A 27,768-nucleotide genomic window follows, 5' to 3' on the forward strand; every position below is an offset into this window, starting at 1 on the left:
GTTCTAGGAGGTTTTTTGGTGGATTCCCTGGGATTTTGTATGTAGAGTATCCTGCCATCTGTAGATAGGGACAGCTTTATTTCTTCCTCTTCAATCTATGTGTGTGTTTTCTTGCCTTATTGTGCCATGTTGAGCAAGAGTGGTGAGGGCAGATGTCCTTGCCGTGCTCCCCATCTTAAGGAGAAAGCATCAGCTGTAGGATTTTTGTAGATGCTCTTTTATCAAGTTGAGAAAGTTCTCTGAGAGTTTTTATCATGGGGGGGTGTTAAATATTGTCAAATACTTCTTCTTCATTGAGACTGGTACGTTCATGTGATGTTTTTCATGAGTCTGATGATGGTGGGTCACATTGATTTTAAAATATTGAATAAGCTTGGCATCCCTGCAATAAACCCCACTCAGTCATGGTATATGATTTTATTTACATATTGCTGAATTCTGTTTGTTCATATTTTGTTAAGGATTTTTTTTTGTTTTTTGTTTTTGTTTTTTGTTAAGGATTTTGGATCTGTCTCACGAGGAACATCAGTTTGCAGCCTTTTTTTTTTTTTTTTTTTGTGCTTTGTCTGATTTTGGTGTCTTTGAAGCTAGGGTAATACTAGCTTCATCAATGAATTGGGAAGTGTTCCTTCCTTTTCTGTTTTCTGGAAAAGGTTGTGTACAAGTGGTGTTAATTTTTCTTTTGACGTTTGTTAGAATTCCCCAGGGAAACCATCTGCACTTAGAGATTTCTTTTTTGAGAATTTTTAAAATTACAAATTCAATTTCCTTAATAGTTAGAAGGCTATTCAAATGCTGTGTTCCATGTTAGGTGAATTGTGGTGGGTTTTGTTCCCCCTTAGGAATTGGTTATTTAAGGGATGTCTGGGTGGCTCAGTGGTTGAGTGTCTGCCCTTGACTCAGTGTGTGATCCCGGAGTTGCAGGATCAAGTCCCACATCGGGCTTCCTGCATGGAGCCTGCTTCTCCCTCTGCCTGTGTCTCTGTCCCTCTCTGTGTGTGTGTCTCTCATGAATATATGAATAAAATCTTTAAAAAAAAGGAATTGGTTATTTAATTTATGTTGTTGGGTTTATGTGTGTGAAGTTGTCGGTATCATTCTTTTTTTTACGTCTGCAGGGTCTGTAGTGATATCCCCTGTTTCATTACTGATACTAGTAATTAATTAATTTGCCTTCTTTCCCACTTCTTGTCGGTTGTGCGAGAGGTTTTTCAATTTCATTGATCTTTTAAAAGAACCAGCTCTTTGTTTCATTGATTTTTTTTCTCTGTATTTTCTATTTTCAATTTCATTGATTTCTGCTCTCACCATTATTTCCTCTGAGTTTATTTTCCTTCTTTTTCTAGGTTCTCGAGATGAAAGCTTAGATTATTGATTGGAAGCTTTTCCTTTTTTCTACTGCAGGCACTTAGTGCTGTACATTACCTTTCAGCTCTGAAGGGGTGTCCCACACGTTTTGGGATGTCATGTTTTCCTTTTCCTTCACGTGATCTCCTTGAGATTTCCTCTGACACGTGAGTGACTTAGAGGCATGTTGCTTATTTCCAGATGTTTGGAGAGTTCCTTGTTAATGTTTATGTTAATTGATTTTTAATTTGATTTTGTTGTGCTAGAGGAACTGACCCTGTATGATTTCAGTTTTTAAGTTTCTTGACATTTCTTTCTTTGTTTCCCAGTATATTGCTTGTCTGGGTGTAGGTTTCATGGACACTTGAAGGGAACGTGTAGTGTACTGTGCCATTGTTGAATGGATGGCTCTGTAAATGCTGATCCTATTGGTTGACTTTGGTTCTCTGTATTGCTGCGGATCTACTATCTAGTTCTGCCCATTGTTCAGAGAGGGCTGTTGAAGTCCTCAGATAGGGTTGTACACTTGCCAACGTACAACACTATCTATGATCGTTCAAAAAAATCTCTTTTTAGTTCTATCCATTTGTGCTTCAGTATATTTAGCTCCTCTCTTGTCTGGTATATACATTCTGAGGATTGCTGTGCCTTCTGGGTGGATTAACCCTTTGATCTTGTGAAATGCCTTTGTCTCGATCATTTTCATTTCTCTGAAATCTGTTTGATAATAATAGAGCAACCCCTGTTTTCTTTTGATTATGCTTGCATGATTGATCTTTTTCCATCTTTTTCTTTTCAAATTGCCTGTATCATTATGTTTGAAAGTGAGTTTCTTGTAGAGAGCATATAAGTGGATCCTGGTTTGTTTCATCTACTCTGCCAATCTCTGTCTTTTAATTGGTATATTTAGACCATTTATATTTGATAGAATTATTGCTGTGCCACGGCTTACGTCTGCCATTTTATTTTTTTATTCTGTTTTTTGTCCTTTTGTTTGTTTCTGTGCCTCCCCCCTTCCTGTGGGTCCCTTGACATTAAAATTTCATTTTGAAAAAAAATTTTCATTTTGATATATCTGAAGTTTTTTCTTTTTGAAAGAAAGCTTTAGTGAGATATAATTCACATACCATACAGTTACCCATAGGGTACACAGTCCAGTGGCCTTTACTCCGAGTTTTGTAACCATCATAACAGTCTATTTTAGGACATTTTCATCAACCCAGAAAGAAGCCCTATCCTCTTTAGCTGTCACTCCTACTCCCTCTTTTCCTCCCTGATCCCCCACCACTTCTGGCTCTAGGCAACCACTGATCTGTTTTTTTTTTTTTTTAAGATTTTATTTATTTATTCACAAGAGACAGAGAGCGAGGCAGAGGGAGAAGCAGGCTCCACGCAGAGGGCCCAACATGGGACTCGATCACGGGACTCCAGGATCACACCCTGGGCTGAAGGCAGGCGCTAAACCACTGAGCCTGCCAACTTCGTGGTGGAAGTCATCAAGGATGGTGGCAAGATCCTGTTTTATGTCTATCCCAGGGATCCTGTTTTATGTCTATCAATTGCTTGTTGTAGACATTTCATACAAATGGAATCATGTAATATGTGGTCTTTTATGATTGGCTTTCCTTTTTTCTTTTTAACTTAACACCATGTTTTCAGGGTTTATCCATGTTGTAGCATGTGCCAGTACCTCATTCCTTTTGGTGGATGAACAATATTCCATTGTATAGCTGTGCCACATTTCGTTTATCCATTCATCCACTGATGGACGTTTGGGTTGTTTCCACTTTTTAGCTATTGTGAATAATGGTGCTATTCATACACCAGGTTTTGCATGGACATTTGTTTTAATTTCTCTTGGTTATACCTAGGAGTGGAGTTGCATATGGCAAGTGGCAACTCCGTATTTAACCTTGAGGAACTCCCAGATTGTTATCCAAAAATGGCTGCACCCATTTACATTCCCATCACATCTTCCCCAACATGTTTAATCTGTCTTTTTGATGATAGCCATTCGAGTGAGTGTGAAGTGCTATCTCATTATGGTTTTGATTTGCATTTCCCTAATGGCCCATGATGTTGAACATTTTCTCATATGTGTATTGGACATTTGTGTAACTTCTTTGGGGAAATGTTACCAGATGCTTTGCCTATTTTTAAATTGGGTTATCTTTATTGTTGAGTTGTTGGAGTTCTTTATATATTCTAGATATAAGTTTCTTGTCAGAAATATGATTTCCAGCTATCCCTTCCCATTCTTTGTTACTTTCTTCATGGTGTCCTTTGATGCACAAAAGTTTTTAAATTTAATGAAGTTAAGGGCACCTGTGGCTCAGTGGTTGAATGTCTGCCTTCAGCTCAGGTCGTGATCCCGGGGTCTTGGGATTGAGTTCCTCATCGGACTCCATGCAGGGAGCCTGCTTCTCCCTCTGCCTATGTCTCTGCCTCTGAGCTCTCACTGTCTCTCTCATAAAAATAAATAGATAGGGATCCCTGGGTGGCGCAGCAGTTAAGCACCTGCCTTTGGCCCAGGGCGCGATTCTGGAGACCCGGGATCGAATCCCACGTCGGGCTTCCGGTGCATGGAGCCTGCTTCTCCCTCTGCCTATGTCTCTGCCTCTCTCTCTCTCTCTGTGACTATCATAAATAAATAAAAAAATAAAAAAAAAATAAATAGATAAATAAAATCTTTAAAAAAATTAATGAAGTCAAATTTATCCGATTTTCTTTTGTTGTTTGTACTTTTGGGGTCATATCTAAGACTCTGTTGCCTAATCAGAGGTTACAACAATTTACTCCTATATTTTCTTTTAAGAGTTGTATAGTTTTGGGATGCCTGGGTGGCTCAGTGGTTGAGCATCTGCTTTTGGCCCAGGGCGTGATCCCAGGATTCAGGATTGAGTCCTGCATCAGGCTCCTTGAAGGGAGACTGCTTCTCCCTCAGCCTGTGTCTCTGCCTCTCTCTCTCGCTGTGTCTCTCATGAATAAATAAATTAAAATCTTAAAAAAAGAGTTGTATAGTTTTAACTCTTACATTCAGACCTTTGATTTGTTCAAAGGTAATTCTGGTAGATGGTGTGAGATGAGGGTTTAAATTCATTCTTTTACGTGTGAATATCCAGTTGTCCCAGCACCATATTTTGAAGATGATTCTTTTCTAGTTGAATGGTCTTGATCCCCTTGTTTGTGTCTAGATTTTCTCTTTTATTCCTCATGTCAGCTGCACTTTTGATTACTATAGCCTCACAGTAAGTCTTGAAACTGGGAAGTACGAGTGCTCTTTGTTCTTTTTCAGCTTTGTTTGGCTCTTCTGGGTTTCTTTTATTTCCGTATGAATTTTAAGATTGGCTTGTTCATTTCTGTGATGATATCAGCTGGGATTTTGATTAGAATCACACTGAATCTGTGGATGAATTTTGGGGAGTACTACCACCTTAATGTTAGGTCTACCAATCCACGAACATGGATATCTTTCCATTTATTTAGATCTTTAGTTTCTTTCAACAAAATTTTGCAGGTTTTTAAAGTGTAAGTTTTTATACTTCTGTTAAATTTACTTCTAAGTGTTTTATGCTCTTTGATGTCATTATAAATAGAATTATTTACTAATTTTCATTTTCAGATTGCTCATGGCATATAGAGACACATTTGAGTTTTGATTATTGGTCTTATATGTTATAACCTTGCTGAATTCATTATTCATTTACTAATTCTAATTGTTTTTTTTTGTTGTTGTTGTTGTTGATTCCTTAGAATTTTCTGTGTTACAAGATCACGTCATCTACAAAGAGATAGTTTCACTTTTTTCTATTTTTTATTTCATTTTCCTGCCCAGTGGCCTCCACTAGAGACTCCTCTGCAGTGTTGACCTCCTTACCTTCTCCCACACCCTAGTAGAAGCAGCCAGTCTTCAACTGTTGAGTATGACATTGGTTGTGGATTTTCACATATGCGGTTTTTCAGGTTGAGAAAATCTCCATGTCTAGTTTACTGAGTGATTTTTTTTTAAAGATTTTATATATTATTTATGAGAGACACGGAGAGAGAGGCAGAGAGAGAAGCAGGCTCCATGCAGGGAGCCCAATGCAGGACTCGATCTCAGGACCCTGGGATCACACCCTGAGCTGAAGGCAGACCCTCAACCGCTGAGCCACCCAGGCGTCCCTCACAGAGTGTTTTTATGTGATGGTTACGTGTTCCATGTTTTTAGATAACAAATGTTAGAATTATCTGACAGAGTTTAATGCATCCCTCCAGTGTTCTACAGTGTTCCATATTCCCGGAAGTGGAGGTCTAATGTAATTTTGATTACAGTTTTGATATCAGTTTGAATTATTTAATAGAGTTGACTATAAATTTTATATTTTTTCATAGTCTTGAGCCCAATGTAAAAGTAATGCTAGCTTTTCTGGTTGGTCGCACAGTATTCAGATTAACTACTTTCCTCATGAGAAAACACATCCAGATCTTGATAATAAAATGCACGCTAGATTTATAAGTCAAAGAAAAGACATGAGGTCCCCCCCCCAAAGTTATCGAGCAGCCTGATTTGTTCAAGATTGTGGAGATTTGGAGTTTTATAAGGAAATACTCTTTTGAGCTGGTGGTTTCTCTGAAAAGGGTCCCCTTCCCTTAAAATGTTAGCTCATTTATAATATTAGAAGGTACCTTGCTTTATATTCTGGGAATTCTAGAGGTTTTAGATTTACAAAGTCATTATCTGTGGGACACCTGGGTGGCTCAGCAGTTGAGCGTCTGCCTTTGGTTCAGGGCATGATCCTGGGGTCTTGGGATCGAGTCCCACATTGGGCTCCCTGCATGGAGCCTGCTTCTCCTTCTGCCTGTGTCTCTGCCTCATTCTCTGTGTGTCTCTCATGAATAAATAAATAAATAAAGTCTTTTTTTTTTTTTTTAATCATTATTTGTTAGCAAGTTGAGGACACAATTCTTTAAGAAACTCTAAGTCATGAACAACACTCCTCAGAGTTAGGAAAAACTCCAACCCAATGTGAGAGAGGGCTCATCTCAGGTCTAGACAGAGAGCACTTGCGGCATTAACCATGGGTCAGAAGTAAACACAGGGAGCGGCTCACTTCTCCTTGTCTGATGGGAGAGAGGTCTGTCTCTGCAGTGTGGACCTGAGCTCCATCCTTGATTGATGAGCGAACATGACTGGCAGCACAGATCAGACCCCCCTCGACCGCCCCGAAGAGTCTCCTAGTGGTCAAACTGGATCACCAGACCTCAAGCACCCCCTCCCCAACCTGCTCCCCGGCTTACAGTGTGGAGGTGCTCCGACAGGGCAGCCGAGACCCGCCTCAGTGCTGGTGACTGCTCCTCCCTGTTCCTTGTCATGGGGCAGGGACATGGCCCAAACCCCAAGTTGCACAGGATTCAGGTGGGCTCACAGACTTGCCCAACGACCAGAGGCAAAATAGTCTTGGAGGGAGAAATAAAGCATAAAAAGAGAAAAACGCAGTCAGCTTGGGCTCAGATGGGGAGACGGGGCGCTGGTGCTTTGCCACATGCAGGCCACCGGGTACCTGCCGGAGCACAGTGTTTCCTAAGGTGTGAATGAGAGCCTTGTGCCTGTGTGAGCACGTGTGGAGGGTGTGCTGGGCTCCTAGTGGGGGGGCTGGTGGGGCGGGAGGCAGGGAGGGCACGCCCTGGGGAGCAGGTGGGCCTGCAGGAGGAGCAGGTGGCCTCCTGGACCTGCCAGACGGCTGTCCTCGCCCGTGGGGTGGTCTTTCCCTGCAGAGAGAAAGCTTGGCATCTTTCCTGGACAAGAACGATGTGTTAGGTGGAATCCGATGGAGTCTGGGTGGACAGCGAGGCAGAGGGGCTGCTCGTCTAGGAGCAATCGTGGGGGCAGCCCTGCTTCCCTGTGGTGAGGGGAATGGTTATGCTACTTCCAAGTGCTCAATGGCTCTCTGCAGTGTACTGCCCATCTGGAGCTGAGCTCTATCTCATGAGCTTGATCCCCTCCCCAGCCTGCCTGCCTGCAACCAGCCCCCCTTTTCTGAGCAGGTGGTTTTGGGGTATCTTGCTGGGGGGGACCCGCCAGTTCCAGGTGCCATGTGGGCCCCATGCCCCTGCCCCTCCTGGGCAAGGCCCGCTTGTTCCCTCCGTCCACTGTTCCCTGTGCTCTGCTGTTGGGGAGCAAGCACCAACCTCCCCTCGACCCCCAGGTTCTCCTGCAGCGCTGAGTTCCCAGCTGACCCCCCAGTGGCCAGGGCCCCCTTCGTGTTCTGCGGGGCTAGGGAAGCATTTTAGTGAAGTGGAGCAAGTACCTGGAGCTGCCAGGTACACTGCCCGCCATGGCTCCCGAGTGGCTAGAGGCAGCACACGGCATGGCCCAATGTCCCCACTACTCCCCACCCCACTATACCCTGTCAGGCCGTGGGAGGCCACCTAGGGTCTGGCAGGGTGTGAACTGGGGGCTGCGGTCTCCCTGACCTCCATGAAATTCCATGGCAAATAGGGCCCAAGCCTGGGAAGGGCCTGCCACTGACCCCTCTCCACAGCCCCTGGATGGGGGTGGGGCTTCTCCTTCAGCCTAGGATGTGCGGTACCAGTGGGCCTTGTCCCTACTCTGGAACAACCTAGGATTAGTAGTGTGGTCTGAGGCGAGGCAGTCTGGGGGTATTACACTCTCACGCACACACCTGCCTCTACTTCCTCTGCCCCATCCCACCTGTGTGGACCCCCCATCCGCAGACTCTCAGGAGGTTTTTGGGTCTGGGGGCGCTTCTGGCATGCAGAGAGGGGGAGGTTATGGCAGAGGTGCTGGCCCACAGCTGGATACTCGGAGAGCCAGAGCCAGGCAGGGGGAATGAGCCAGGGAGACCTGAGGCCCTGGGGTCCGGAGGGTGGTGAGGCCTTGCTCTGGGGCCCAGGGTGTCTTCAGGGCAGCTGCGTCTGGGATGGTCACCCAGGCATATCCTGTTGCTATTCTGCCCTCTGGGCCGACTTCCACCCTGGAAGTGCGATGGGTCTGTGGGTAGGTAGAGCCGGGTGGGGCCCTTAGCCCCGGGGGCCAGTAGGCCTGGCAATCCTCTGACCACACAGAAGGCCTTCCGCCCCCTCGTGTCAGCTGGCCAGCCTGCCCTGGTGTCCTGTCCTTCCTGGTGTGGGCACTGAGCCCTCCGTCTCTGGGCACACCAGCTGGCCCATCCCGTCCCATCCCTGTGCCACAGCGTCGGTGAGGTCTGGGTGTCTGCAGCCCTCACCTCCTGCTTGCCGTGGGAGCCACGTGAGACTCGGGGTGGGGGCTAACCTAAGCCCTGGTGGGTCCAGCCTGGTGCTCCCTGCCTGCCCCTGCCGACTCCTCTATGGAGGAGGAGCCGCCTCTGGGAGGGGAGCCGGGTCCTGCCCACTGCTCCTGAGCTGTAAAGTCGGGTATTTATGGTCTTTATTTTTCATATCAGTAATTACCTTTTATGGCTCCAGCTGTAAGCGGCGGCCCGTGCCTCTGATTGCGGGCCGAGCACAGAACTACCCCGCCCTCCGCTCCTCCTTCATGTGGCAAGATGCCTCTGCCTCGCACAAGGGCTTGGGGGAGATCTGGGCTGTGGTTAAGATTCTCACACTGGAGCACGAGGACAATTATGTGTAGCTTTTATTCGGCCCCCAGGATTCTTACTGCATTATCCGTATTTCCTTTAATTTGTGGGATTTCTAGTAAATGGGCTTAAAAATAGGTCTGGGCGTGATGCCAGGCAGATGCGGGCAGCAGGCATCTCTGTGTCTCCTCCTCCAAAGGCAGAGTGGGGCAACCCCTGTGTCACTTGGGCCTGTGCCTCCTACGGGTCCCCCCAAGGAGAGCAGGGCCGTGCCAGCCCAGGTGCCCTGACTCCTGGATGGGAAGTGGGGCTGGGTCTTGGCTGCTGCGGGGGTCCAGGACCAGGGCAGGTGCCTGGAGCTGTGGGGAAGGCAGGCTCGGGGGCGTTTGGGGTCTGTTGGGGTGAGGCCAGGTGGCTTACACACCTCTTTGCTCACTGGCTGGCAGCTTTGCCCTGGGGTACACTAGGTGCGGCCCGGCCCTCAGGGCCCTGAGGTCTGTATGTCTAAGCCGCCTGCTTAGGTCCCAGATGCCTTTTGCTGCCCACCTGTGAGGTGGGCTCTAAGTAGCAGGTGTTGCCTCTATCCCCCTCCCTCCCTGGCCTAGACCCTTCTGTTCTGTTGGCCCTGGTGTGTGTCTCCCTGCAGCTGGGAGGCCTGGCCCCCAACGGCAGAGTCGAAGCCCACCGGGTCTCTTCTGCCCATGCGGGGCTGGGGCATCCTTGAGACTCAGGAGACCTACTGCCCCGTCCTCTTGGCCCTGAGTGGCCTGGCGCACTGTCCAGGATTCTGTCCCCCAGCGTGGGGCATTTCCTGGGGGGCGGGGGGCGTTGGTTCTGGTTCTGCGCTGTCGCTAGAGCTGAGCAGGCAAAGCGCCAGAATGTCCAGAGGGTCTCCTGTGGAGACTGGGAGAGGGACTCAGCCCCCACCCATGGGGTGGCCCCAGGCCCACAGGGGCCTCTGTGAGCTGGGTGGCTGCACGGAGTGGGTAGCAGGTTGTCCTCAGGCCTAGAAGGGGGCAGGGGGCAGGGAACTCCTTAGGGAGAAGGTGAGCAGGCTGGCCAGCCCTGTGGCACTGGGGAGGGTCTGTGAGGCTCTGCAGGCATCTCCCCCATGCTAGGCCCTGACTGGATGGCCAGCGAGGTTGAGGTTGGCCAGGGAGCAGGTGGGGACCCTGCTGCCCAGCTCCAGGACAGCCACCACCACGTCACCAGCTGTCAGCTTGCCTGGGGCTCCAAGGTGGGGACTGCTGCATCGTGGCCCCCCCCCCTCCAGTGGCTGATTTAGTATTTCTGTGTCGGTCTGATTTACATTAGGTTTTTAAGCATAATTAGAAATGCAGGGGAGCTTTGTGTCTTACCTCGACTATTTATGGCACGATATGCAGATGAGGAACGGCTATGAATATTAACGGCGGGGGTGTGTGGCGGAGTCACTGTGGGGAAGGAGTTGGTGACCCACAGTGTAGGGCAGCGTCTGCCTGCCACCCTGCCACCCAGACCCCCCCCCGGGCCCCTCCCCCCAGGCCCTGGGACCCCGCCACCCCCCACCGTAGGACGTCGGCAGGGGAGGATGCCCTGTGGGTCGAGGAGGGGGTCCAGCTCCACAGAGCCCCGCCAGCTGGGTCTGGGCAGCCCCAAGGGCTCCCCGAGCCGGAGGTGCGAGGGGGGGACCTCCTGTCAGCGGCCAGGGGAGGAGGAGGCCCGGCTGCAAGCTCATGGAGCTGGCTTTTTAAGTTATTAAACTATGCCCTAGGGAGACGCTCTTCAAGCTTACGTTATTTAAATTACAAATACGGGTGAGAGAGATTGTCGGCTCTGTTCAAAACACTGCTTCATTCTTTTGGAAGCCTTCTGGAACCGTTTTGTGGCTCATGTGCGGACCTGCTGGGTCCGTAGGGCTCCCGGCGGGCGGCAGGCCAGCCTGCTCCTTCTCTGAGTGACCTCAGGCCGTGCTTGTTTGGCCCCAACTGCATGCCCACACTAAAGGCAAAATATTTGAGAGTGACGGGTCGGAAGCCAGCGTTGGTGGCAGGTGGTCATACTGGGTGGCAGTGGCCTGTCCGACGGAGCCCCGCAGGTGTGGGCTCGGCTGGGCCCCTCGGGTCACCAGACTGGACCCTTGTCAGAGCCCATGCAGTGGACACCTGCTCTGATGCAGGACCCACTCTCCCACCCGCTGGGGGCGTGTTCAGCCTGCCCCGTGGCCCGGCAGTGTGGCTCCAAGGGCTGGTGCCGCCTGCACTGTGGCCTGGGTCCTCTTCGGGGGGGGGGGGCACCTGGGAGGGATTGATAAGCACGTGTTTGAATTTGCACATGCTGGCACAGCGCCCTTTTCTGTTTGGGGGATGAAAAAGAAAGGCTTCCAGGCAAACGTTTGTTAATGAAGTTAAAACTGGTTTCAGTGCTTGATGGCGGTCCAGGCTGTGGTCTGGGGTGGAGACCACCAGGGGCCTGGGGCTCGGGGTGCCAGGGTGGGAAGTTTCAGAGGCCCACGTGTCCCTTCCCCTGGCATGAGGGGCTCCAGGCCGAATGCCCATGGGGTTCTGCTCTGCAGCCGAGCCCTGGGGGCCAGGCCAGAGTTGCCTCCCTGTTGTGGGGCTAGTCCTCCCTCCCTGGATAGTGAAGTGGACACTGGCTGGGTGCTGTTGCGGGATGCTGGGGAGACGTTGGCCCCCTGGCCTCTGTGGGAAGCATGCACTTGGTGCCTCTCTCCCGTCCACACCCACCTGGAGAGCAGGGGCTGGGAGGTGAGCATACAGCAGGCAGAGGAACCCGTCGGGGACTGTGGAGAGGGGCTCCTGGCAGCCTAGCCCTGCTTCTGCTCACCCTAGTCTTCAACGGGTGACTGGCCCTTCCATTAGCAGCGAGGCCATAGCTGCTCAGCTTTGTTTTATGATGTATTAAAAGTTTAATGCAAACCCAAGCACCGAGCTGGTTGGTGCCTCACCCAGCACCCTGGGGCCTGGCCCACCCTGAGCAGGGCAGCCGGGCAGGCTTGCTGAAAACCAGCACCTGCCGTGACCCTTTGGGGGGTCAGCCAGCCTCTGTCGCTCCCCGCAGCGGCAGAACAGCATTCACTGTGGCTGGCCACCAGTGCGCTCAGCTCCTGTAGCATAACCAAAGCCTGCGCTCTAATCGAAAAGCCCAGGCAAGTGCTCTGCGGGCCTCAGTCCAAAGTGAGCCTCCCTCCCCGCGGACCCCTCCTCACCCTCCCTTCCTGCTCACAGTGTGTGCATGCTGACTCACGGGGTAACCCTCCCGGTGGGGCTGTGGGGCGCCGTCCTGGGGGTGTGGCCTGGCACCTTGACTTTAGGAGGCGTCCTTGTGGCCTGGCCACTGTGGCCTGGCCGTGGGGGCGGGGAGGCCAGGGAGGCAGGGAGGTGAGGGGGCTCCTTTGGTCCTGGCCCACCCGCCCACCACGGTGGGTGTAGTAGCTGTGCGTGTGTCCGGGCCCTGGCCTCTTGTTAGAGTGGAAGAATTAAATCCTGCACAATAATTGTATTTAATTTCAGTTACATCGACTCTCCTCTCCTTGTGGTGGTCACCCCACAGAAGTTAAACGTTGCATTCCTCCACCTCAGGAGGCTCCCTGGGATCTGGGGGAGTAGGGGTACGGCAGGGCGAGGTGTGGCAGGGCCAGGGTCCTGGCAGGGCTTCTCAGGACATCAGGCTGGACCTGGGGACCCTGGGAAGAGGCCCCTCCGCTGGGCTCCCCATCCTTGTCTGGCTCTCTGGGCCCCAGGGGGAGTCCTTGGCACATTCCTGGTACCTGTTGGGGTCCCTACCCCCCCAGGTGCATGAGAGCCTGGCCGTACCCCGAGAAGCTGTGCCCCATTTGCATCCTGCTTAGGCTCTCAGGTCCTGCTCGGTGCATGTGTGCGGCTCTTAGGACCAATACCTCCACCTCCTCCTCATCAGGTCTTCCCTCCTCTTTCTTCCTGCACGGCAGGCAGGCTGCCCTTGGGGGACTGGGAGGAGCTCTGCTTGATGGCCCGGAACCGCAGGTCCTAGGTACTGGTTCTCCCTACAGGAGTGATCTGTATGGGATGGGGGTACCCCCGAGGCTGGCACAGCTACAGGGGCTGGACTCCGACTTTGGGATTCCCAAAGTGGATTCCATGGTGGAGGGTATTATGAGGAGGGAGGGTTCCATGGTGCAGTGGCTTGGAGGATGGCCAGAGTGGACCAAGAGCTCTTTGATGTCTCTCCTGGCTCTTGAGAGCCTTCCTGACACCAGTGGGCATGGTGACTCTGGCCGTGGGGGAGAAACCCAGTGGGAGCTGTTTGAGAAGCAGGAAGATGGGGAGACTGGCAGGGAAGGGGGAAGGTATTCTTGATGGGGCATGGTCCCGCCGCCTGGGGAAAGGTGAGAGGGTGTCCCCGCTGCCCTCAGCCCACTCAGGTCCTGGGGCCCTCCTCTCTGGCCACTGCCCGAGGGGCAGCCCGTGGCCTGTCCTGCTTTCACAGCTCCAGGCGCAGAAACCAAACCTTTATTTTATTGTTTTCTCTTAAAGTTTGGCTTTGTTGGCGTCCAGGCCCAGGCTTCTAAGAAAGCAATCTAAAACCAGCCCCCTCGGGGCTCTCCTGTACCAGGCTATGGGGCAGCAGCTTCACCTGTGCAGGTGGCTTGAGGACACAGCAGCAACAGCACACTTGTCCTCCATCCCCGGGGACCAGACAGCCTTCTCACCTTCCAGGGGAATAATGGTCCCCTCTGAGTGCGCAGCCTGGCCCCCAGCCCTGAGGTGTAGGTGCGGGCGGAGATGGGCGGCGGGGGTGGGAGTGGGAGCAGGGGCAGAGGGAGCCACCTGCCTGTACCATCCCTCCTGTCCAGGTCATGGCAGGTAGCAGTCATCATGGGGCAGGTGACTGAGGCACAGAGCATGCCAGGCTCAAGCTGAGTGCTTCACCAATACCATTTCCCTCAACTTTGTGGTGACCGTCTGAGGGTAGACCTGACCCCCAGTTGACAGATGAACACCCCAGATGCAGTGCCATTTGCTTGAGGCTGCAGGACATGGACACAAAGTAATCGGGGCGGGGGCTGGCATAGGGAGGTATTGCTTGGTGGGGCCCAGGATTCCAGCCCTGCTGACAGGCAGGACCTGCTGTTTGAAAGGACAGGCTCTGAGGGCTTCCCACTGTTCCCTGCTCTCGGTTTGGGACCCAACCACTGGCCTGCCCAGCCTCGAGCAGTGGGGACCCTCTGGGGACTGGTGTGCAGTGCACCTTTGCTGGCTTGGCCCACCCCTCCCCAGGCTGGGTCACCCCCTTTCAGCACCAGGGCCCTCATCTGGCCCAGGGGACCCTGCCCGCCGTCCTCTGGGGGACACCTGACAGCAGGTGCTGTGAGTCTGTGAGGGGCCGTTTGGGGTACCCAGCATTCGGCTAAATGCCCACCAGGCATCAGGCAGACTACCCTGCCCTTCTTCAGCTCAAGAGTGGTACCTGGCAAGCTTCTCTGAGGAGGTGACAGGGAGGAGGTTCCTGAAGTCAGCAGGCCCATCCCAGGGAGAGCTGGGGGATGGCTCCTGCGGGAGTTGTGTGTGCCTGGGCTCTGTGTCCCCACCCCCCCCCCCCCCCCCGTCGTGGGTGCCACCATTCTTTGGCATGTGGGTGTCTCTGTGTTTCCCCAAGTCTCCCTCTGTGGCTGGTGGCATGTGGGGGCTGTGTCCCCAAGCCCCATCCCAAGCCTTCAGCCCCCTCATCTTGGAGCCGTTGGGCTTCTCTGGGGCCCCAGGAAAGGGAGACCACCAGGACAACACAACCCAGTCTGGGAGCCCAGCAGGGCTTCTGTCAGGACTTCTCTGGGTCCATCCTTCTGGGTCTGGGTGAAGGGGAGCTGGCGAGTCTGCCTCCCCCCCCCCACCCCTGGGTGTGCAGACACCCATGTTCATGTGGATACTCACTCCAAGCCTGCTGCTGCCCAGGGCAGCCAAGGAGTGGCAGTTTCCTAAGGCTGTCCATGGCCCCAGGTGGCTTCCTAAGGGCGGTGGGGACCCGGCTGTGAGGGGTGTGTGGCCTGAAGCCTGTCTTGCTGTTGACCAGGCCCACCGCCCACTGGACTTGCTTCATCCAGGTGGGGGTGAGGGAGGGCTGAAGTTTGGACTTGCTCCATCGCCAGGGGACCAGGTCCTCATATCTCCTTCCTAGGCCAGGCTCCTGTGCCCTGCCCCCAGCCAAGCCCCCATGTCCCTCCCTCTAGGCCCCCCATGATCGCACCCCCCCCCCAGCTGGCCCCTGGATCCTCAGAGCAGCGAGTGGGGAGGGGACCGTTTCTGCCAACGCTGCAGCCACAGTGCTGGTGTCACCACACTGAGGGTTCTCATTGTCCCCTGTAGGAGGCACAGAGCCCCCTGAGGAGCCCCTGCCAGCCACTGCCCTGGGGCGGCTTCCCCACACCTGGATTTCTTCCTGCTCCCATCCTTCCTCGGTGTTTTATCTGCTCTCCGAAGCTGAGCCCAGGGTGTGTGAATGGGGAGGCACCAGATGGCCCTTTCTTTCTCTCCGGATGCTGCTCGCTGGTGGGAGGGCTGCCGCCTGGCCCCCCAGCCCCTCCCAGCTCCAGTGGCCAGGGTTTGTGCTTGAGGTGGACTCTGCGCTGGGTGCGGCAGGGGACCACACCTCAGCCAATGCCAGTCTTAACTCTCTCTTTCTGCAGGTGCGTAGGCTCTTCCCAGAGCACAGTTAGTGGCAAGAGGGAAACTGAGGCTGGGCAGGCCACAGGTGGTTGAGTCTAGACCAGGACAGGCTGGGTGCAGAGCACAACCTCCCCTCCCCAAAAAAGCCCAGGAGCCATCAGATGTGGAGGGCCTTCATACTGTCAGCATCACGGTGTGGGGGTGACCATGCTGCCCCCCAGCAGGGAGGGGTCCGTCAGCACTGCCGGTTGCAGCCCCCCATATGGGCCTGGCCCAGTTGTACTTGCAAAGTAGTTGTTCTTGAAAAGACCCGTGTCGGGGGCTAGGGGACAGGGTGACTTCTCTGGGTGAGTGGGATGGGGTGCAGGGGTGCAGGAGTGGGACCTGCTGCTCAGGGGGGCCCCAGGGAGAAGTGGGGAGGCAGGTGTGGAGTGCTAGAGGCTCAGGGCCTCGTCTCCCACCTGGGCTTTCCTTTCTGCTTCGTTTCACCCCTCCCCCCTGGGCTCCCCCTCCTGGGCTCTACCCTCATCATCCAGCTTCTGCCTATCTGCCCTGCCTGCCCCCTGCCCCCCACCCTCTTGCCCCCCATACCTGCCATGCCTCCATCTTCCCCACCCCATCCTGTTCTCCCATACTCCCCCCTGCTCTCTCCTCTCCTTGTCCTCCCCCCCACCGTCCCCCTTCACTCTCCCATCCTCCGTCCCCCCCACCCCATGCCCTATCCCAAGCACCCTCATCCTCCTGTCCCCCATCCCCCTTCATCTCCACCCTCACGTCCCTTGTTCGCCCTCTGCCCCCTGGCCTGCCCCCCCAAGGCCCCCACCCAGCCGCCCGGCCCCCTGCCCATCCAGCCCGCCCCGGTGGAGTTGGGTGGCCCTGCCAGCCCTGCAGACTGTTTGGAATAGTTTAAATGCTTTGACACTCGGGCTGCATCGGGTGGCAGAGCGGCAGTTTACTGGGTAATTCACATGCAGAGCCGCACCATAAATCTCGGGCCGCTCAGTTGCCGTGGCACCACGGAGCGTTTCCCCACGTACAGTACAGTATTTCTGCCATCTTTGTTTGCATTGCGGTGAGTCATCAAAGTCTGTCTTGTACCAACACCCGGAGCCGTGCATTCCTCTGGCACCAACACTCCACTGTTTTTAAAGCTGGGGCTGGAGCTGGCATTTACTTGGGCTCCCAAATCAAAGGCGGCTATTCATTCCCAAGAGCTGCCTGAATGTCCGTCTGCATCCGGCCTCTTCATTTAGATGCTGTGCGCTGCCCCGGAGAGCCGGGCTGGGTGCAGCTGAGCTGCGGCCGCCAAGCCCGGCGCGGAGACTCTGCCCTGCTCCTGCTGCTGCTGCTGCTGCTCCTCCTCCTCCTCCTCCTCCTCCTCCTCCTCCTCCTCCTCCTGCTCTCCCGGCTCCTCGCGCCCTCCCCACCCCAAGGCTCCCGCTCCGTTTGCTGCATTCCCGGAGCAGCTGGCGAGCCTGCCCCTGCCAGACTGAGCGGGCAGTGCCGGGCCACCGGCGGCAGCCGCCGAAGGTAGGTCTCCCCTGCGGGCGGGCGCCGCGGGCTGGCCGGCAACTTCTCCGCAGCGGGGGCACTGCGGGCCCTCCCCCAGCGGCCACCCATCTGCCCAACTCCAGTCGCCGGGGTCCGGCGCTCCGCCCTCCCTCTGCCCTCCCTCCCCCCTGCTGCCCGGCGCCTCTGCGGCCGCCTGCACTTTCCTCCCGCGGGACAGAGCGGCCCTTTGTGCGGGCACTGCTGTGCGGAGTTGGGCCGGCGCCTTCTCCACCCGGCCGGCACCGGCCCCCCTCCCGAGCCCTGGGCAGCAGATCCACCTCGCTGGAGCTCTGCCCCCGCCCTGGGGGCGCCCGGCGGCGGAGGCACTGGCACCCAGAGCCCTTGCCGTGTCTCTCCCCCTGTCTCCCCCGACCCCTTTAGTCACCTGGGCTGGGAGCGAGCCAGCCAGGATTGGCCAGCGTGGGGAGCCGGGGGACAGGAAGGGCGGGCAGATGGGGCTGCGCCAGGCTCCCAGCAGCCGGTCCAGCCCGGTGGCTGACAGTGCCTGCGGCCTGGGGAGCTGGTCCCGGGGGAGGGGCCGCGGTGGCAGGGCGCCTGACCTAGCTTCGGCTCCTTCCCCTGGGTGCCCCCACCCCTAGCCTTCTACCTCCACGGCAGGGGCCGGCAGGGGGGACAGGGGGGACGGGCCGGCTTCTCAGCCAGTGGGGCGGGACTCTCCCCTTGCGAGCCCTCAGTCCGTCCGTCCGTGCAGCTGCTCTGAGGGAAAAGAAGACAAACCACAAACCTAAAGCCTCCAGAAGGCCCCCTGCAGGACCCGCTGGCTCTGGGTGGTGGCCCCTCCCAGGGGAAGGGCTGTGAGGGGCTCCTCCGCTGCTAACTTTTTCTTGGGGAGAAGAGTTTGCAGACACGGCCTGCTGCCCTCACCCCTCCTGGCAGCCGCGGGTGGCAGTGCCCTGTTCCATGTTCCATCCTCTCCGTCCTCTCCGTCCTCCTCAAGCGCAGGCCTCCACTTCTGTCCCTGGCTTCTGCTCAGACGGGGCGTTCCTGCCTGAGGGTGCAAGCGCTGTCCTGGGGGTGGGCTCTGGGCGCCCCTCAAGGTGGGGGGAGCATTCCGCAACTCCCCCTCCCGCCCCCGCCGGCCGGAGCGTGGCTGTGCAGCTCAGAGTCTGTGCAGTGCTGGCCACAAGCCCAGCCAGGGTCCCGCCCGGAGGAGCTTGGAGCTTGGCCTCAGGACGTCCCCTGGGTTGCTCGCCCTGCTGGGGGGGCCCGGGGAGGGCATCGCATGCAGGGGGGTGGGGGGCACGGGCATGCCGGGGTGGTGCATTTCCATAGGCTCGCTGGTGGACCCCCGCCGTCCAGGAGCCTGACTGAGGTGTCCCCATGCCCTCTCTCCCGCAGATGTGCCCCTCTCGGGCGCTCCCGCGCTGAGTCTGAGGCGAGCCCTCTAGCGCCTGCCCGCCATGTCGCAGATGCTACACATCGAGATCCCCAACTTCGGGAACACCGTGCTCGGCTGCCTCAATGAGCAGCGCTTGCTGGGCCTCTACTGTGATGTGTCCATTGTGGTCAAGGGCCAGGCTTTCAAGGCCCACCGGGCCGTCCTGGCCGCCAGCAGCCTGTACTTCCGCGACCTGTTCAGCGGCAACAGCAAGAGCGCCTTCGAGCTGCCGGGCACTGTGCCGCCCGCCTGCTTCCAGCAGATCCTGTCCTTCTGCTACACAGGCAGGCTGACCATGGCGGCCAGCGAGCAGCTCGTGGTCATGTACACGGCCGGCTTCCTGCAGATCCAGCACATCGTGGAGCGCGGCACCGACCTCATGTTCAAGGTGAGCTCGCCCCACTGCGACTCGCAGACCGCCATGATCGAGGACGCCAGCTCCGAGCCCCAGAGCCCCTGCAACCAGCTGCAGCCGGCCGCCCCCACAGCCCCCCCCTATGTCGTGTCCCCCTCTGTGCCCATCCCGCTGCTGACCCGAGTGAAGCATGAAGCCATGGAGCTGCCGCCAGCTGCCGGCCCGGGCCTGGCCCCCAAGCGCCCTTTGGAGACGGGGCCCCGGGATGGCACGACGGTGGCGGCGGCTGCCACTGCGGCGGGCGCTGCCCCTCTCAAGCTGCCCCGGGTCTCCTACTACGGGGTGCCCAGCCTGGCCACCCTCATCCCCAGCATCCAGCAGGTGCCCTACTCCCAGGGGGAGCGGACCAGTCCGGGGGCCAGCAGCCTGCCCACCACGGACAGCCCCACCTCGTACCACAATGAGGAGGATGAGGAGGATGACGAGGCCTACGACACCATGGCGGAGGAGCAGTATGGCCAGATGTACATCAAGGCCACTGGCAGCTATGCAGGTAACATGCGGCGGGGGCCTGGCCCCGAGACCCAACTGCCAGTGTAGCTGCGCCCCCTGCCCTGGTGGGCAGAGGTGAGCCTGATCTCTGTCCCTCTGGCCGTGACCACTCGGGGAGGCTGCTGTGCCAGGGGAGTGCAGGGGATGGTCCCCGACCCAGACTAGCTGAGCAAGAGGGGCAGGGTCTTAGCTGAGGACCAGATGGACATTTGATGCCAGATGAAACCCCCCCAGCCTGTGTGATGGGGCCTGCTCTCCCCTGGGCCCAGAGGAGACCCAGGGACCTGCCCGAGGGCTCACAGGGTAGTGTGCGGCCCACCTGCTCGAGGCTGGGGTTATCTGTCTGCCTGCCCTTTGACTTGAACCTTCCCCCACCCGCCCAGGTGCTTTCCCCTTCCCTGTGACTCGGCGAGGCCAGAGACTCCCCAGTGCCTGGCTCATTTGGGTCCAGCACCAAGGGACAGGCTGGAAAGTGCTTGTTGAACTGAGTGAGCTGCTCCCCCACATTGTTGGTTGGGGGCTCCCCTGCGGGGGGCCTATGCCCCTGAGATGCCCCAACTTAACCTGGTGTTCTAGACCACATCCTGGTCCCCGGAGACTGTTCAGGGTTTGCTGGGCAGAGGGTCCAGTAATTGGGGCCCCAGCCCCAGATCGGGTGTCCACCTGCCTTCCGTGTTCCCCGAAAACTGGCTCTCCGCCTGGGCCCGCTGCCCGCTCATTTGCTTGCAGGGCCCATGTCCAGTGGACGGGCTCTGGACACATGGTGCCAGCGGGAAGTGATGTTCCAGAGTGGGGGCCCAAAGGGTAGTATGGGGACTCTCTCCTCCTCTTTCCCTATGTCCTGCTGCCTTGATGAGGTCCCCCACCTCCAGGTGGGTACTGGTCAGCAGTGCTGGGGGGTGGGGGACCCCGACTAGCTGGGGTCCTTGGGACAGCCACTCCCTGGGAGCAGTCAAGGATGTGTGTCTCTCAGCGCTGTGGGAAGTGGGGAGCCTCTGCCCTGGGCTCCTCAGGGGCTGTGGGTAGTTGGTTTCTCCCTAGAACTCATTGCTTTATTTGAATGCATGTTGTTAGATTTGCATGAATTCCACAGGACCTTAGCACAGACACCACCTTGATCTGGACTTGCTGCTTCCTCTCAGTGGCAGAGGGAAGGGCTTGGTGTCCCAACACCAGGAAAGCTGCAGGCTCTGGCTCGGTCCTTCAGAGCGCCACTGGACTCAGGCCTCAGGGGGGCCCCCGGGGACCTGCCCCGAGTGCGGTTCCCTCTGCCCGCTGCTCACAGGCACCTAGGGTCTGGGTAACCTGCCAGGTGCAGGCAGAGGGAGCTGGGACCTGCCCAAGGAGCCACTGTGGTCCCCCATGGAGCTGACAGGACCCCAACCTCCAGACGTCTCCATGTGGTGTGGCCACAGGCCTTGGCACGTATGGGATGGTGATAAACAGGACAAGGTGCTGGGATCGCTGGGCAGGTACACCTGCCCCTTCACCCAGACGTGCCTGGGGCCCTCTTCCCACCTGGACAGTAGTGGCCTACCTGTGTCCTTGGGTTTTCCAAGGAACCTGTGGGACAGTGGCCCTGGAAAGGCCAGGGTGGGGGTTGGAGGCCAAGCTGCCCTGGGCTGCCTCATAGCCTTGGTAGTGACCTGGCTTTCCCACCTGCCCCCCACCTCAGCTCTCAACCAAGATGCCAGGGGCACAGGCCTGGCCCGGGACATTGTGTCCGCAGAGGGTCACCCATCCGTCTTCTCCCTGGGGGCATCGGAGGGAGGATGGGAAACGGGAGAGGGAAGTGGGCATGGGCGAGCCGCCCATGGGGCCAGCCCAGGGTGCTACAGTCTGGGTTTTCTCCTCGGCTAGACCATAATTGGGGCAGGGAGGGGGGGGTGTGATTTCTTGGTTAAAATCTAGGTTATTGGCAGTGACGTCGCTGGCATCACTGGGCACCGGGTGAGCAGGGAAGAGGGCTGTGGGGGAGGGGGCCGTAGGGGCCAGCAGGTGGGGGGGCGGCCCCAAAGGCCAGCTGCCCGCACCCCAGGCTCCTTCTGTGCATTGTCTCGGCTTGGGGGTGGTGCGTCCTCAGCCCCTCAGGCTGCTGAAGAGCCTGCTGCCCATAGTCTGGGGCCCTGACACAGGTTGGGCAGGGCTGGCTCTGAGCTGTGGAGTCGGGAATGCCCCAAGGTGCACCCCCATTTGTGAGGACCCTCAGGGATTCCCCTGCCGCCTGACCTCTTTACCCACCCATCAGCTGAGAGGCTGGCCTGAGTCACCTTCAAGGGTCTTTTGACCTGCACCCCTGTGGGAAGGCATGGGACCGCCCATGGTACCCTGTCTCCATCCTCCACCTCGGGAAGAACCAGTAGTAGCTCCTGCCCGGTGAGCCTCTCGTTTTGGAGATCAGGAGATTCAATATGACAGATGAGGTTGGCTGGCCATCCCCTGGCAGCCCCACTGGGTTCCTGCCTCTGTCCCCTGCATCTCTTGTGCTCCTTCCAGGTCCTACCTACTAGGCCATACCAGGGAGACACCACAGCTGACTTACCTTGTCCCTGGGGACACTGGCGTGGTTTCTAATTTGTTGCTCTTAGGACCCAGTGGCCAGGAAGGGCCTGACCAGGGGCAGGGGATGTGGGTAGGGTGAGTCAGGCTGCCTCCTGGTGCCCCCAGCCCACATCTTGGGGCAACATGGTCCCTCTATCCCTCCCTCCATAGCCCCTGGCTCGGGGCGGGATCTCCGCGGAGCTCAGGAAGCCCCTGCTCCAGCTCTGAGCTCTGGAGGGATGGGGTCTTCACACCTGCTGCTGCACTGGGAGTGAGGCGCTGCTCCTGTCATGGCGGAGGGTGGGGCACGGAGGGTGCCTCAGTGCAGTACAGGTCTGTCCCCAGGCTCTCCACAGGCCGTAAGCAATGGTGGCCCAGACGAGACAGGTGGACGGCAAGCAGGCCTTGATGTTGGCTCGGTCACCACGAGGCAGGATGGGCTGCCCCCTGGCCCCAGGGAGTGAGGCTTAGGGGCGGGGAGAGTGAGCCCACCAGGGTGTGGTGAGAGGGGCTCGCTGTGCGACCTCTGCAGGGATGGGGAATGAGGGTGGCCAGAGGGGCCACCCCTGTGCTACTTTGCCATGGCTGGGGTCCCCGTGGTGCCTCCACTGCAGGTCCAACCTCTCCTCAGGGTGGGCAGATGCTTAATGGTCACTGGCAGATGTTGGTTCCTGAGACACAAGCCCTCCTAGCCAGGCATGGATGCCAGCCATCCCCTAGAAGGGGACCCCCACAGGATGCCAGCCGGGACAGATGGCAATGCACTGGTGTCCGTGTGCAGCCGGCCTGCCCGGCCTTGCTCCCACCTCCCCTCTGGGGGCTGGCCAGCTCCCCTGGGTCTACCCATCGTCCCAACACCGGGACGCAGGTTGGACGCTGGTGGTGCTCAGGTCCAGGTCTGGGGGTCTCGGCGCATGGCTCTGCCTGCTGCGAGCAGGAGCTGCAGATGGTTCCTGTGAGCTCTGCCCCGGACCAGGCCCCAGTACGAGGTCGGTACTGCGTCGACTGCCCCTCCACCACAGCGCCCTGCCTGTCATGGGCCGCACCACCTGCAGCCCAGCTGTCCCTTGGGGGTCCCACAGAGAAGGGGAAGGCCAGGTTTGTTCTGCGAATCTCAAGCCCAGCCAGCCCTCACTGGCCTGGCCTGGCCGGGGGTGTCCCCATGACTTTAGAGCTTGGTGCTGTCACGGTGAGGCCCTGGGAGCAGTGGGTGCTTCCTGTCCCTGGCCTGGTGAGCGCAGAGCCAGACAGAGGTGAGTGGGGTCCCCTCCCTTTGAAGGCAGCCATCTGGCCAGGAGCCTGCTCGGGCCAGGCAGGCAAGGGAGGTACTGGCCTGGGTGTGGGGTGTTTGGAGGCTTGTCTCTGCACCTCAGGGGGCGGCTTCCCTGGCTCCCTGACCCTTGTGTCTCCTATCTCAGACACAGGACAGAGTTCCTGGTGCAGGGTCACGTGGAGCCCTCGCCCCCTCACCCCCGGGGACCCTGGATCTCTTCCATCGGTGTCATTGAGGCGTGGACCTCTGTTCCTCTCCGGAATGGGTGTGGGGGCACCTGTTGGAGTCCTGGACTGTGGCACCAGTGTGCAGTCAGAGGGAGGATGTGTCCATCACCCCTCCCCCTACCCCTGGCAGCCTGCGACCCACTGTCACTCTGAATGTCAGGTGAACACGGTGGAGCTCTCATCCTCCCGCTTCTCTCATCAGCGCAGTGCTTGTGGGGCCCATCTGTACCGTGTGGGCCAGTCCTCTGTTCCCTACCCTTGCCTTGTGCTCACTCAAGTATTTGTTCACGATAAAATACACCGACTCCGAGTGTACAGGTGATTGAGCTTGGTGATTGGAATTGTTCGAGCACCACAGTTGCAGTCAAGCATGGAGCGGTCTGCCTCCCGTACGATGTCCCTCAGGACCTCTTGCCCCACCTGGCCCCCGCTGCCTCCTTCTGGCTTTCTCCCTAGCCCTTTGTGTTTTCTAGAACCTCTGCAAACAGCATCATGAAGAATGGAGTCTTTGATTTCTGTCCCCGTGTTCTGCGATTCATGCATGTGTTAGTCCTCGGGCCTCATGGTCCCATGCGGTGGATGAGGCCACCAGCAGCTCTGCAGGGGCCTGTGGTTATCTTGCTGCCTTGAACACCTGTGTACCGATGAGACTGCTGGGCCCCACGAGAAGCATGTGCAAGCGCCCGGCTGCCACACGGTCCACTCATCTTCTGAGGGTTGTTCCTCGTCGTGGATGATTTTACGGGTTTTCCCCTTAATTTTACTGACATCTGGCATTGCATCAGCTCATTGTCAAACGTGAAAACCCCCCCACCTTGCGCTCCCGGGGTAAACCCTACCTGGTCATCATGTGTTACGGTTTTTATATGGTGCTGGGTTTAATTAGCGAGTGTTTCCTTAAGGGGTTTTCTGTGTGTGCACTTGTGGGGAGTGGGCACCCATGTCTTCCTTACAAGGTATCGTATGTCTGGGGAACATGAACCTTCTGCTCCTTTCTTTAGTTTTTGAGAATCAGTATGAGGTTGATGTTCATTTCTTCTTGCGTGTTTGATAGAATTCATTTGCCGGTGAAGCCGCTTCATCCTGAAGTTTCTTATGGTCACTCTTAATTGAGTTTTTAAAGGATAAATTCTGTTCCTTTGGATACAGAGCAGTTTGGGTTTCTCTTTCATCAGGTGCCAGCCGTGGCGATCTGTGCATCTCCTGGAGCTCCTGTGCTCCCGAGTCCACTCTGATACTCCCGCAGCCAGGGCGGCTCTGGTTCTAGGGTTTGCACCTGCTGGCGCTTTGCATCCTTTTCTTTTTAACTTGCCCATATCGTACGGGGCGCTGCTCACACGAGACACGTGGTTGACACTGCAGTTTCATGCACTCTGATGATACAACTTTTATCTGGAGGGCTTCATCCGTCTATGCTTGGTCAGACTTTCAGCGGAGCTGGGTTCAAGTTGGGCACCTTACTGTGTGTTTTCAGTTCCTTGTTCCCTTTCTTCCTCTCTGCCAGTGCTTTTTTTTTTTTTTTTTTTAAATATTTTATCTATCATTTGAGAGGAAGAGCAAGCGTGTGAGAGAAAGCAGCAGGGGGAGGGGGGGACAAGCAGATGTGGCACCGACCGTGGAGCCCAATGTGGGGCTCGATCCTGTGACCCTGAGATCACGATCTGAGCCCAACTGACTGAGATGCCCCGATGCCCCTCTGCCGGCACCTCTTAGGTTGAACTTTTCCTCATGATCCTTCTTACCCCTCTGGTGACACCCTGTGTGCTTAAAAAGAAAGTCGGGTAAAATTTACCCATTTTTGGCGGTCCTATCCTCGCTTCTGCGCACAGGAGCCGGGACAGCCTCCCCACCCCACGATGTGTGGTCCTCAGGGGTCCCTGGCTCCCCCCAGCGTATATGCCCTGCTGCCCCATGTTCTCCCGTAGACAGAAGCACACAGCCGTGGACACGGAGCCTGGTGTGCGCTGTATGTGTGTGTGGGCCTGCTGTGTGGCCACACCAGTCGATTTGCTCCCTCACCCATCACAGGGCATCTGCGTGGCTTCTGGGCTTCAGTAGTCACGTGCGAGGCTGGTGTGAACCTTCGCATACCCATGTTTGTAGGGCTTTAGGTCCCCAACCTCTGGGGTGTTTGGTAGAGTTTGTTTACCTACAAAGCCGATTCGCCCTGCGGTTTATTACAGTCATTGTTCATCACGAGAGAATTTTTAAGGATAAATTCAAGGTTGGGGGGTCACATGGCAAGTGTGTGTTTGACTTTGTCAGACGTTGCCCAGCTCTTATATGAAGAATGAGGCCATTACACCACAGACGGCTGTGCCACATTCTCGGCGTGCTTGGCCTTGTCTTATTTTCTTTTTCTTTTTAAAGATATTATTTATTTGGGGATCCCTGGGTGGCTCAGTGGTTTAGCGCCTGCCTTTGGCCCAGGGCGTGATCCTGGAGTCCCGGGATCAAGACCCATGTCGGGCTCCCTGCATGGAGCCTGCTTCTCCCTCTGCCTGTGTCTTTGCCTCTCTCTGTGTGTGTCTTTCATTAATAAATAAATAAAAATCTTAATAAAATAAAATAAAGATATTTATTCATACGAGACACAGAGAGAGAGGCAGAAGAAGCAGGCTCCCTGTGGGGAACCCATGTGGGACTCGATTCTGGGTCCCCAGGGTCATGCCCTGAGCTGAAGGCAGACACTCAACCACTGAGCCACCCAGGCATCCCTGTCTTGCTGTCAAAGCTGCTCCCGTCGGGTGGCGGTGGTGTTTCTCTGATGTCTAATGACATTGGATCTCGTTTGTGTATTCGCCACCCGGGTATCAGCTCGGGTCCGCTGCCTGTGCACCTCGGCCCTGTCTTACTGGGTTGTTTGGGTACCAAGGGTGTTGGACACTGTCGACAATTGTGAGTTCTTTGTGTGTATATTCTGGGCAGAGGCCTCTGGTGGGTGCATGATTCACGAATGTTTTCTCCTGGGCTACTGTTTGTCAAGTCCCTGGATAGAGAGTCTTTCATAAAACACATGTTTTTGGGGGACTCCATCGGTGAGGCGTCTGCCTTGGGCTCAGGTCATGATCTCGGGGTCCTAGGATGGAGTCCCGCATTGGGCTCCCTGCTCTGTGTGAAGTCTGCCCCTCTCCCTGCTTGTGCGTGTGCACTCTTGCTCTCTCTCAAATAAATCAGTAAAATCTTTTTAAAAACACTTTTTAGATGTTTTTTAACATTGTTGAAGTTGAGCGATTAATTCCAGTTGACCCTGAACAATCTGAGTTGGTACTGTTCAGACTCCCCTCCGCATGGGTGTTTTGCTGTAAAGGGTATTTTCCCATCTTTAGGATTTCATTTTTCCAGTAACGTTTTCTTTCCTCCAGCGAACTTTGCAGTAAGAGACGGTACGTTGTACATGCAGCACACCAAATAGGCGTTAATCGGCCGTGCACAATCCGCGAGGCTTCTGGTCAGCTGTGGGCTGCCACAATTAACAGGTCAGAGTCACACGTGGATTTTCCATGGCATCAGGGCCGCTCACCCTTGCCTCCTTCCAGCGTCAGCTGTGTTTCTCTAACAGATTGTGCTCTCGTTGTATCTAAGTCTTTACCTCACAGGACCACAAGGGTTTTTCCCCAACATTTTCTTCCAGATGTCTTGCAGCTTTGGGTTTTACTTTGCTCTGTGGCCCCGCTCTGGGTTAATTTTTGCATAAGGCGTGAGGTACGGGTCAAGCTTCTGTTGTCTCTTTCATGTGATATCCAGTTTGTTTTCAAAGAAATTTAGAATATGAAAAAAAACCTGGGGGTGCCTGGGGGGCCCAGGCAGCGAAGCGTCTGCCTTCGGCTCAGGTCAGGGTCCCGGGATCCTGGGGTCAAGTCCCATGTGGAGAGCCTGCTTCTCCCTCTCCCTCTGCCCCCCATCCGTGCACATACACACACACACTCTCTCTCTCTCAAATAGATAAAATTAAAAAAAAAAACTTTTTAAAAATATAAGAAAAACCTTCTGATATTTACCCACATATTTGTTTTGTGTAGATTTGAGTTTCCACCTGGTATCATTTTTCTTCTGCTCAAAGAATTTCCTTTGACATTTCTCATGTTCCTGGTGACAGACCAGCAAGGAATCCTGGAAACTCACAGAAAGGTCTTGCCCTAGTGACGTGGATTATCCGTGGGGTGAACCCTGTCCACTTCCACATGGATGTCTGCCTGAGTCCCAGGCCGGAGCTCGCCTCCCGCTGTTAATGGACGCCTCTCCCTGGGTTCCCTCCTAGAAAATCGCAGGCCTCCGTGCTCTTCTGCAGTTCGCGGAGCTTCTCGGGCACTTGTGCGG

General features: G+C 55.9%; 1 protein-coding gene across 7 annotated transcripts in view; it reads left to right on the forward strand.

The window, feature by feature from the left end:
- Positions 1-27,768, forward strand: part of NACC2 (NACC family member 2) — a 71,373-nt gene that overhangs the window by 24,015 nt on the left and 19,590 nt on the right. For 2 of the 7 annotated variants that reach the window (XM_025982117.2, XM_072748147.1), the window contains exon 2: positions 18,461-19,408. In XM_025982117.2, coding sequence (XP_025837902.1) covers positions 18,523-19,408 — 886 coding nt within the window. In that variant the 5' untranslated portion in view covers positions 18,461-18,522. Of the gene's footprint in view, positions 1-16,585; positions 17,081-17,186; positions 18,117-18,460; positions 19,409-27,768 lie in introns of those variants that run through there. The other 5 variants (XM_072748149.1, XM_072748150.1, XM_072748148.1 and 2 more) reach the window with 5 other exon arrangements.

Source organism: Vulpes vulpes, chromosome 2, assembly GCF_048418805.1.
Source record: "Vulpes vulpes isolate BD-2025 chromosome 2, VulVul3, whole genome shotgun sequence".
NCBI classification, from domain to species: Eukaryota; Metazoa; Chordata; class Mammalia; order Carnivora; family Canidae; genus Vulpes; species Vulpes vulpes.